A 12,232-nucleotide genomic window follows, 5' to 3' on the forward strand; every position below is an offset into this window, starting at 1 on the left:
CAATAAACATACGTGTACATGTGTCTTTGTAGTAGACTAATTTATAATCCTTTGGGTATATACCCAGTAGTGGGATGGCTGGGTCATATGGTACATCTAGTTCTAGATCCTTGAGGAATTGCCATACTGTTTTCCATAATGGTTGAACTAGTTTACAATCCCACCAACAGTGTAAAAGTGTTCCTATTTCTCCACATCCTCTCCAACACCTGTTGTTTCCTGACTTCTTAATGATTGCCATTCTAACTGGTGTGAGATGGTATCTCATTGTGGTTTTGATTTGCATTTCTCTGATGGCCAGTGATGATGAGCATTTTTTCATGTGTCTGTTGGCTGTATGAATATCTTCTTTTGAGAAATGTCTGTTCATATCCTTTCCCCACTTTTTGATGGGGTTGTTTGTTTTTTTCTCGTATATTTGTTTGAGTTCTTTGTAGATTCTTCCATTCACAATTGCTTCAAAGAGAATAAAATACCTAGGAATCCAGCTTACAAGGGATGTAAAGGACCTCTTCAAGGAGAACTACAAACCACTGCTCAGTGAAATCAAAGAGGACACAAACAAATGGAAGAACATACCATGCTCATGGATAGGAAGAATCAATATCGTGAAAATGGCCATACTCCCCAAGGTTATTTATAGATTCAATGCCATCCCCATCAAGCTACCAATGACTTTCTTCACAGAATTGGAAAAAACTGCTTTAAAGTTCATATGGAACCAAAAAAGAGCCCACATTGCCAAGACAATCCTAAGTCAAAAGGACAAAGCTGGAGGCGTCACGCTACCTGACTTCAAACTATACTACAAGGCTACAGTAACCAAAACAGCATGGTACTGGTACCAAAACAGAGATATAGACCAATGGAACAGAACAGAGTCCTCAGAAATAATACCGCACATCTACAGCCATCTGATCTTTGACAAACCTGAGAGAAACAAGAAATGGGGAAAGGATTCCCTATTTAATAAATGGTGCTGGGAAAATTGGCTAGCCATAAGTAGAAAGCTGAAACTGGATCCTTTCCTTACCCCTTATACGAAGATTAATTCAAGATGGATTAGAGACTTAAATGTTAGACCTAATACCATAAAAACCCTAGAAGAAAATCTAGGTAGTACCATTCAGGACATAGGCATGGGCAAGGACTTCATGTCTAAAACACCAAAAGCAACGGCAGCAAAAGCCAAAATTGACAAATGGGATCTAATTAAACTAAAGAGCTTTTGCACAGCAAAAGAAACTACCATCAGAGTGAACAGGCAACCTACAGAATGGGAGAAAATTTTTGCAACCTACTCATCTGACAAAGGGCTAATATCCAAAATGTGATTTTTAAAACTGATCTTAAATTCTGATCAGAATATCCCTGGAGTTCAAGTTTCCTCCAGGGAATCCAAGAGGTCAAATCATACTTTTGTTGTTGACCATGTTCATTTGCATTTATTTAGAAGTGTATACTGGAATGTTTCAGAGACAAACTGTGTTGTAACACCATAGCTCTAATAATTTTTAACTCATAGTTCTAATTGCCATCAGAATATATATGATTGTGCATGCTTATATCTTAAATACTATACTTTTGATTTTTAATATATTAAAAATAAAATACAAAGCCAACTTAAAAGGCTTATCAAAATCTGAATTTGTTTTTATTTTTATGTATTTTATCAGCATAAAACAGTTTAATTAATTGTGGTACAGTCATATAATAGAATATGAAAATCAAGGAGCCATAAGATAGAAAACAAACATAAAACAGAAATAATGTTCTGTTTTCTCTTGCAAACAAATTTTTCAAATATTAACTATTTAACATAATTCAAAGAGAAAAGCAAACACACACAACTGAAGCTTTAAATACTATTTTAATATTAAGGGTACACTTATAATTTGACATGCATGAACTATATATCTGGTTTTTTTTTTTTTTTTCTGTTGAGACGGAGTCTTGCTCTGTCGCCCAGGCTGGAGTGCAGTGGCCGGATCTCAGCTCACTGCAAGCTCCGCCTCCCGGGTTTAGGCCATTCTCCTGCCTCAGCCTCCGGAGTAGCTGGGACTACAGGCGCCCGCCACCTCGCCGGGCTAGTCTTTTTTTTTTTTTTTGTATTTTTAGTAGAGACGGGGTTTCACCGTGTTAGCCAGGATGGTCTCGATCTCCTGACCTCGTGATCCGCCCGTCTCGGCCTCCCAAAGTGCTGGGATTACAGGCTTGAGCCACCGCGCCCGGCCAATATATCTGGTTTTCAAATGTGCTTTTAAGTTGTGAGATGAGCATCCCTAAAGTTCAAATTTCACGTAGAGAATCCAAAACTCAAATCATACTTTTGTTATTGACTATTTTCAATCTCATTTTTAGAAGTGTATACTGCACTGTTTCAGGGAAATAATGTGTTACAACAGCATAGCTTTAATGGTCCATAGGTCACAGTTTTCATTTTTATTAAAGTAGATGATTGTACATGGTTATACTTGAAATTCTTTAGTTTTAATTTCTAATATATCAAAAATCAGTAGATCAACTTAAATGAAGACTGAAATTTGCATTTGCTTTTCTTTTTTGCATAAACAAACTTTAATTAGTTGTGGTGCAGTTATATAATGGAATTATATAAAGACTGCAATAAAAACAAAACCAGAGCTAATTCTGTCTATTATGGACGGATCTTACAATATAATGCTGATCAAACAAAGAATGTTACAGAAAATTACACACAATGTACAATTATTTACATATTAGAAGTTAAAAACAAATTCTACATATTATCTATGACTGTGCACATATGTTGTATAATGTTTAAGCATGCATAGGAATAATTTTTTAAAAACTACTTTAGACAATTGTTTACCTCTAAACAATGAAAAGACACTAAAGCCAAATGCTTCAGAATCACAGTTTTACAAATATAATTATAAAGAAATGATTACTTCTCCCATTTTTAAAAACTAAGGGTACCACACACAAACACACATACACATGCACACAGGCACAAACATGCACACCACACACACACACACACACACACACACACACACACACACACACAGAGTAAGCTAATCAGAATAACTGATTTCCTTAGGATGCTTCAAATGACTACATTCACATGAGGTAACCAATGTTAAAACACAATTGGCATGTCAAAAAGTGAAGCTTTCTCTTCACTTTCTTGAATCTTTAAGTCATACAGACATTCCCAATACAAAACATTACAGTATCAGGACATAAAAGTAGAAACACCTGAAATTAAAGCTAATTTTAAAAAAAACTAATTAAATTCATGTTCTTGTAAATAATCAGTTTTTCAAATGTGGATACCACTATGGACATTATTAACTCAAATATTTCCATAATATTTGAAAAATAAACATTGGGGAGATGAGACTATTAATATGTCAACTATTGAAATATTCATTTTAATATAGTTGAACTGTAAAATTACCTGCTCTCAATGTTTGTTTATTCCTCCATTCTAAAGCTTTATTTGGAACAGAGTTTTGCATTTCAATGGCAGGCTAAATGGAAGAAAAATGATTAATAACGAATGTACACAAAATACATAGTTAATAAATAATTCAAGATAAAATTATAAAACTCAATACCTCAAAGTCAGAGGGCTTTTCAGTAGACTCTAAAGCAAAAGAGATTTATTATTAGTCGTAGGTAAATATAACAAAACCAACCACAAATGAACCCAGTGATAGTATCTAACTGAGTCCTCTTGCTCAGCTTTGAGAATGATTCCTTTAGATTTAGGAGATTTTCTTTTGTTTGTTTAGGACACTCACATGACAGAAATACACTGAAGAAACTAGGAATCTAGGGTTCATCAAACATGCATTTAAGATTTCAAAAGTGGGAATGTGTTTTGCATGCAAAATGTGTTGATATTAATATGTATATGCTGAGTGATGAAAGCATAAATGATTTTTGATCAGAGGAGCAAATCATGACCCTGAAAAAATAAATGTCAAAGCTGAACATAGAATCCTACACCATATGTTTAATGAAATACATTAGAATAATTTATAGCATTACATTCATCATGTTCTTTAATTTGTCCTACAATTGAGATGGTACACCATTGTGATGAGAGTTCAGCTGAATGCAGAACTGACATCTCATCACTGAATGTGTTACAAATTGATCAGCTTGGATATTTACTTAGGGGATAATACTAAATAAAATATTCATTGTTTTCCATATCCATGTGGTGTAATCATATGCCTACATTTCTGTATCCTCTAGTTTATCCTCAGAAATTTTCTTGATTCACTCATGTAAAAAATATATACAAAATTAATTTAAAAGTTTGTGTAATGAGCTTTCAATATTGGCATGTTTATTTGAAAATTTATGGCAACATACTTATTACATACAAATAATATTTTATATTTTTAAATCAGAAAAATATTTTTAAAAAAGTTAGAATTCAAGTAATAAATTCAGTATTTTTTGTTTCTAAAAATTATTCTGCTTTATTAAAGTGTCTAATGGATTTTCATAGAACAACAATTTTACCAAAACAATTTGCTTCATTAAAAATAAAGCCAATGCTCTTAGATTCAAATACCTCTCATTTGAATAGTTAATATCAACAAAATATATACCTTTTATGCCTGATAGTGATAGAGAAAACTAAAAAGTCACCATAGTTTACTCCAATTCTAGTAATCCTCCACTTCCGGTAGTCTCTGGAGTACCCAAAATCTAATCTTCTGGAGTGCAAATATTGTAAATGCATCTGAAGTGAATTCACTCAAATTTCCTATTCAGAAACTCCAAAGTTGTCTGGCTATCTTCTTTCTTGCCCCGTTTCCTGCCTCACAACCCCTCTTTCTTAGCCAAAATAATGTCCACACCTGTGGTCTTGATTTTTCCCATTCAACATCTTTTAAAATCAATTTTCCCAACACTTTCTTTCTCTTTGATTAGGAATAGTATCTGACACCCGTAATTATTATTTCTTTACCTCTTTTTCCCCTCTGGCCAGAAACAGATGCAGAAATAAAAGCAATATAATGCTTTCCCTTGACCCTGTTATGTCTTCTATCCAATTGCCCTTCTTCCAGATTTTTCCAAAGGAAAGGCTATTCTCTTGCTACTTAAGAGTGAGGTCCAAGGACCACCAGCAACAGCATCACTTGAGAACTTATTAAAAATGCCAGAATCCCAAGTCTGCTGAATCACAACGTTCACTGTTAAAAAGGTATTCAGCTGATTTTATAAAGTGTGAAAACTTGTGGTCTATACTGAGTGTATAGGACAAATTATATACACGCATGGCTGTGCCAATATGCTTATATTCACCTGTTGCAGATAAAAGACAACTCTCTATGGTCAGTTGCTTCCATCCCTAATGCCTTCCCACCAGTGAGAAAGACAGGAGTGATAACATGTTTGCTGTAATTCCCTGGCAAATTTTGGAAATAGAAGGTCACTTTTTACTCTTCCCAGCTTTCTAACCATGCTCTATCTTTCTCTAAAGAATTATTTTATTTTACCATTCTCCATTATATAAACCTGCTTCTTGTTCCCTCATGTACTCCCTGTCTTCCTCAGTCTTCATTCCCTCTTTTACTCCTTTCCTCAGGTATATTGAATTTAAACTAATAATTCAGCTCTTTTTTTGGCACTCTCAATATAATCTGTTGCTAACACCTGCGAAGACATGTAACTTTCACTCCTTTTGTCCTTCCATGCTAGGCATTTAAAAAATAATTTTCTTTGGCTGTCAGAGTATATCAGTCCTCATGCTTTTAGACAAATAATTGGTCAAAAGATATTTTAAATAAAAAATGGTTCTTACCTTCTATTTTGCCATTTATTGTCTTTATTTCTTTTTGATATGTAGCCTCAGGTAAACACACATAATTCTGTGTATCACTCACAGAGATAATCTGTTAAAGATAATATCAATAAATAATTTCTTTTTTTACTATTTTTTTTGTTTTGTTTTGTTCTGAGACAAAGCCTCACAGGGTTGCCCAGTGGTACAATCTAGGCTCACTGCAACTTCCGGCTCCCAAGACCAAGTGATTCTCCTGCCTCACCGTCACGAGTAGCTGGGACGACAGGCATTAGCCACCACACCTGGCTAAATTTTTGTATTTTTAATAGAGACAGGATTTCACCATGTTGGCTAGGCTGGTCTCCAACACCTGACCTTAAGTGATCTGCCCACCTTGCCCTCCCAAAATACTGGGATTACAGGTGTGAGACACCATAGCCTGCCTCAATAAATAATTTCCATTTAAAAATAATAACAAGCATCATATTTTTTATTTAAACTCTTTTTAAAACAAAATTTTTTACTCTAAAGGTAATTAGATTTAAAGCTGTTCACATATTGAAAACCAAAACATTTCAAGAGAAAACCTCAAATACGCTCTGTAAATCATGCTTATCTTTTATCTTCATGTGACTACTGACTGGGTTACTGAGCAAAGAAAATAAATCATATTCCCAAAAAAATTCAATCGTGTGCATATTTCAAAAAGAATCAAATTCAAAGTATCTGCCTTACACTGTAGTCCTTGCAAAAAATAACAGGGCATTTCAAACAAAATACAACAGAATTAAACATTTGACATATGCATAATTACAGATTTTTTGTTAAAAACTATGCACGGCATGGAGAGAATTTTCAGGGTATGTCATGCAGAGTAGGAATAGAATTCTGTAAAAGCTGTTTCATTTAGGAAAACAAAGGCTTAAGATAATAAGAATAAATTTTACAAGTTTTTTGCTGATAAAGAACTGCTTGAATAAAAGATTCATAAGGAAAATATATTTTTGTTATTTTTAAATGAAAGCAAACAATCATTAAAGTATGCAATTCATTCTTAAGACATAACTTCAAAAAAGTAGAGCAAGCCTTCATAAAGAGAGAAAAATAAAAGCATGTATTCATGAAACATCTAACATGTGCCAGACACGTATTTGCAGATTTTTCTTCACCTTAGAACAATGAGGATGATGATGATGTTGGTGGTTACCCCACTTTCTGCTTCCTAGTCATTCTAGGTTGTTAAGAACAAAATGATGAACAAATATGTTCCACTGTTCTCTCTGTTCGGAATGTCTTCCTCCTAAACTTTCATATGACATACTCTTCATCTTTGAGATGGAGATTAAATGGCAGTTTCAGAAAGATCAACTCTGACCATAGAATTCCACTGCCACTCCCATACCCGTGCTAATTACAAAGTTCTTCAATTTTCTCTAACCAAACATTCTCTGTTTTGTTTTTAAGAAAAATTTATAATGACTTATAAGTGTTTTTTTGTTGTTGTTTTTGGTTTTTTTATTTTGTTTTGTTTTTGAGATGGAGTCTTTCAAGTCCCAGGCATTATCGTTTCAAGTTCCAAGTTGAACAAGACTAAGACTTCACTTTAAACTCTTTCTCCCTGAATCCAATTAGAGCTTTTGTACATCTAGATATACACAGAATCATGTATGTGCCCATAAATGAACAGAGAGAAATTATTCAGTTTTTAGACAAACTCAACTTTGAACTCAAATAGATTCCTAGTGCCTTCTAAGCCTTATTTTCTTTTGCACTATTCTACATTGGCTTCAAAATTAATCTGCAAATTAGCAGAATTGCACTATGCAGCTATTATCTACTTGGCACATGATTATGAAGTATGTTCTGATAAATGTCAGAAAATAAATGCTTTTTTTCTTTTTCTTTTTCTTTTTTTTTTTTTTTTTTTTGCTTTCCTTTGAGATGGATTCTCACTCTGTCACCCAGGCTGGAGTGCAGTGGCGTGATCTTGGCTCACTTCAAGCTCCACCTCCTGGGTTCACACCATTCTCCTGCCTCAGCCTCCCAAGTAGCTGGGACTACAGGCACACACCACCAAACCTGGCTAATTTTTTTGTATTTTTAGTAGAGACAGTTTCACCATGTTAGCCAGGATGGTCTCAATCTCCTGACCTCATGATCACCCACCTTACGGACACATGCAGAGGTGAGAGTATAAAGTCAAATCACCTTTTTATGTTTTAAGATTACTCATTACTTAAGTTTTAAAATAGCAACAACAACAACAATACACATACCTCAGAATCTGAAGATGATTTTGTACCTTCTTTTTGTCCTGATTCTGATGTGGGTATCTTATCTACAAAATGTTATTCACAGACACATATATGAGAACATTTATTACTGTAAATTGGAATACCATATACAAATCTATTGCCATTTATGAGTATTTCAAAAATAAAACTAACAGCAAAAATAGAATTTCAGAATTGAAGCAGGTTCAGTAAAAAGAATTGATAGCATGAAGAAAGATATCAGAAAGTTTTTTTTTAATAGCTGGTATAAAAATAAAATTGTCATTACTTGTTTGATCTTGTGGAGCTTGTTCAATAATGCCAATATCATTTTCTTGTTGTCCAGTTACTGTCTTTGTTGCTTCCTCCTATTACAAACAATAAACAAAAGCAACAATAACAAAAAAAACTTCAGGAAAAAATTGTATTTATTCACTCACTCACACAATTTATCAGTAAGACAAAAGAGAACAACAAGAAAAAACATACACTGTATCTATCAAATAATAGGCACTATCCTGGGAGAAGCAGAAAATATACATGGAAGATAGATTCTGGCCTATATTCAAGAAATGGCAGAGATATGTGAAAACAAAAAAAGAACAGAAAAGTATAATTCACCAGTTCTACAATTTAAGTCAATAAAATGCATAAGGGTACAAAGGAGAGAACAATGAGATTTACCTGAAAAGCATAGAAAATGCTGCCATAATGGGGCCATATTTGGAAGGACAGGTAAAGGGCAGAGTCCGGATACAAAGACTTGAGGTACAACAGCATGTGCAAAATAATAAGGTATGAAACAACATGGCAACTGAGGGATGCCAAAGTGATGTGGTAAAACTGGAACACAGTCAGAGGATATGAGTTGAAGAGATAAAAAATGGGACCAAACCATGTAAGATATGTGTCACGCTAGAATGTGAACTTAACCCGATGGGTGCTGACGAGTTGATGGGTGCAGCACACCAACATGGCATAAGTATACATATGTAACAAACCTGCACGTTATGCACATGTACCCTAGAACTTAAAGTATAATTAAAAAAAAAAAAAAAAAAAAAAAGAATGTGAACTTAACCCTTCATGTAATGGGTATCTGCTCAATATGCAGATGAGTTACATCATTACAAATATATTTTAGAAAGGTGACCCTTCCAGCGATGTAAAGATAGATGAACATGGGGAGATGGGGCAAAACTAGAAAGGAGTACTTCAAAATTATAGGTAGAGGGTTAATTACAGTAGTAAGATATGGAAAATTATAAGAAGGTAGATAATACAAATTTTGGTGTGTGACTGGCTCGGTGACCTGCAGGAGGGTTGAAGTGCGATGTGGGGGACGGTTGAAATGCAGGTTGAAGTGTTTGAGCAGTTCATGGCTACTTCCTAGATGTTATTTACTAGGATGGGGAAACCAGATGACTGAGTACATTACAAAGAGTCAGAAAAGAGGCAGAAAAAGAATTAAAATGATGCTTTCAGTTTGAGATCTATAAGATTTGAGGCATCCAAGGGGCTTGGAAGAAAGATCTGGATAAATACATTTGGAGTATGAGTAGATGACCTACATGAGGAAAATTACATAGTGATAAGAAAATAAATATTTACAAGATAGACTAAATGGGTAGAATTAAGCAACACAAATCTATGCAGACTGTTGAAATTTTGAAAATGAAATTAAAGGAGAGAGAAAAACGTGAGATTAAGTTTCTAAGTTATATATTTCCAAACTTGTTCCAAGAATATAATTTTATTGACATAGGTAAATATTTCTGAAATATTATTGCAATAGGCATCTTTGAATTGAATGAAAACATTTACTTCTAAAACAACAAGATTCTGTAAAACAACCTTTATAAAAACCTTGAAATTTTTAATTGTGCAAGAGAAATGCTTACCCATAGAATTATGAGGCATTTTTAAGTACTACTATAAAGTGAGACAGAAATGTGAAACCCTGCTTTAAAATTCACATGCTTTTCTTATGTTCCTGTAAACAATATAATACTAGCTCAAACTGCCTATTTACACCATATAAGATGGCAGTTTAAAATTGGAGAAAAGATCTCCAATAAAGAAAATTAAGCAATAATTATTCAAGTTGAAGATTTAATAGTTTATATATATATCTATGATTGTCAAGCAGGATTCAGTATTCACAGGTGAAGAAACAAACTAAAAAATTCAAGTCGACAGGATTGCTGAGTTTTAGAAATAAACAAATGTATGTGCAAGGTTTAATAATTATGAAGACTAAAGTTAATAAGGCTTCCTGGAAATAATATAAAATATCTCCACTGTAAAAGATATATTTAAAAGTAAAAAGTATTCTTCCAATTATAAGCTTGTTTACTCTGTTATCAATCTTCCCTTGCATATGATTCTATAATAATAGGTACTTTACTTTAAAAAATTCACCAATGTTGATTACATTCATTTGATGTGTGTATATAGTACCATTACATACAGATATGATGAGCAAAAATCTCAGAATATTTCCAGAGATTAATAATTTCTACATTTATTTCTTTCAGAGTACTGAAGCTTAAAAGAGATTTTTCTCTTTTAAGAGACACAGAAGAATTTTATTCATATGATCAGAAAATTTATTTTTAATAACAAGTTTAAATAAAATGCTTATTTATTTATACTCTATTATCAAAAATATTCAAAACAGCTGCCAAAGTTATATCAAAGAGCGAGATAAATTAGTTAAATAACCTAAGGATATGTCAAATATTAAGTTAGAAATCTGAAATCAGAAACCAAAGAATCAAAATTAATAATTCACAATAAAGCTGACAAGGCCTATAACAGATTTTACTTTACATTCTATATTAATATAAGTATAGCTACATTAAATATAAAACATAAAGTTCCTAAAAGAAGTGAGAATTAAATTTTCATGACTTGTTTATAAATTTTTTGTTGACACACTATAAATGTACATGTTTTAGGGTTACATATTATCACTTAATACATTCACATAATCAAATCAGAATAATTGAGATATCAATCGCCTTAAGTATCTATCTTTCCTTTATGTTAGAAACATTCAAATTATTCTCTACAAGGTATTTTAAAGAGTACAACAAACTGCTCTTACCTATACTTGTCCTTATGTTTTCTTTCAGCTTTTTATTAAAATCAGCTATAAGTCACTCAAAAACACCTGAGCTATATTTTATTAGCTGGCTATGTTTTCTTAATTTTTATTTTAAATAATTTATATCATATCTTTTATTATAGAGAGTTCCTGCTCTCATTGAAACCAATATTTTTGTTGTGTATTTATAAAAATCTGGCTCATCTTGACTCTCTAATGTAGTCTCTATGTTTATCTTACCCTTCTTCAATTCCTTATATCCTATCATCTCCTTCATCTAATTTATTATTATATAAATATGGTGGTATCCATTAGATAACTTTTTTAACCAAAATAACCTGGGACAAAAATTTACCCTTACATAGTTTATAGTATTACAGAAATAATTAAAATTTAAAAATTACATGTTATATTTTGAAATATCTCTTCACAATTTACAGTTGTATTAGTTACCTCTTGCGTGGAAAAATGTGAGACTTCAGTTTGTAATAGTACCTTGTTTAACTGGGTTTGCCTTAAAACGGTATAGGTTGTTTCTATTCTGTGTGGCAAAAAGCTAAGTATAAATAACTGTATAAATTCTGCTTCTTCCAAGAAACAGAGAAAAACAGAATAAGTCATGGGGGGGGGCAATGATTGATTAATGAAAATCATACATAGCAACTAAATAGAAACCTGTAAATAAATATGCTGACAATTGAGACAGAGATGCCCTCAAAAGCAGACACTGAAAAAACATGTTCTGTGAGAAAAAAGTCTGGGGTAAATCATTGTTAAAAAGGTGACGGAGGAGGGAGAAACAAACAAGAGACATGATCAGTCAATCAAGTATGAGCTTCAGTTGTGAAAGAAAAGGAGAAACAACTACCCTAAGACGTGACAAAATACATAAAATACAGACTTTTGTTAATAATATATTCCCATAATGCTGATCAGTATTTACACTATAATTAGTTATTTTGTTAATATCTGTGTAATCAAGATTTTAATTTTGTTATTATATAATGACACTCAATTAGTTAAACATGGTCTTCAATCAATACCTAAAAGCGAGAACAT

General features: G+C 32.7%; 1 protein-coding gene across 1 annotated transcript in view; it reads right to left on the reverse strand.

Annotated features, from left to right (window-relative positions):
* Positions 1-12,232, reverse strand: part of LOC104671823 (ankyrin repeat domain-containing protein 30A) — a 134,128-nt gene that overhangs the window by 45,037 nt on the left and 76,859 nt on the right. Inside the window, 5 exon segments of the mRNA XM_030941288.1 lie at positions 3,443-3,515; positions 3,603-3,631; positions 5,810-5,900; positions 8,068-8,129; positions 8,354-8,432. Of these exon segments, the coding sequence (XP_030797148.1) occupies positions 3,443-3,515; positions 3,603-3,631; positions 5,810-5,900; positions 8,068-8,129; positions 8,354-8,432 (334 nt within the window).

Source organism: Rhinopithecus roxellana, chromosome 11 (genome assembly GCF_007565055.1).
Source record: "Rhinopithecus roxellana isolate Shanxi Qingling chromosome 11, ASM756505v1, whole genome shotgun sequence".
Lineage (NCBI taxonomy): Eukaryota > Metazoa > Chordata > Mammalia > Primates > Cercopithecidae > Rhinopithecus > Rhinopithecus roxellana.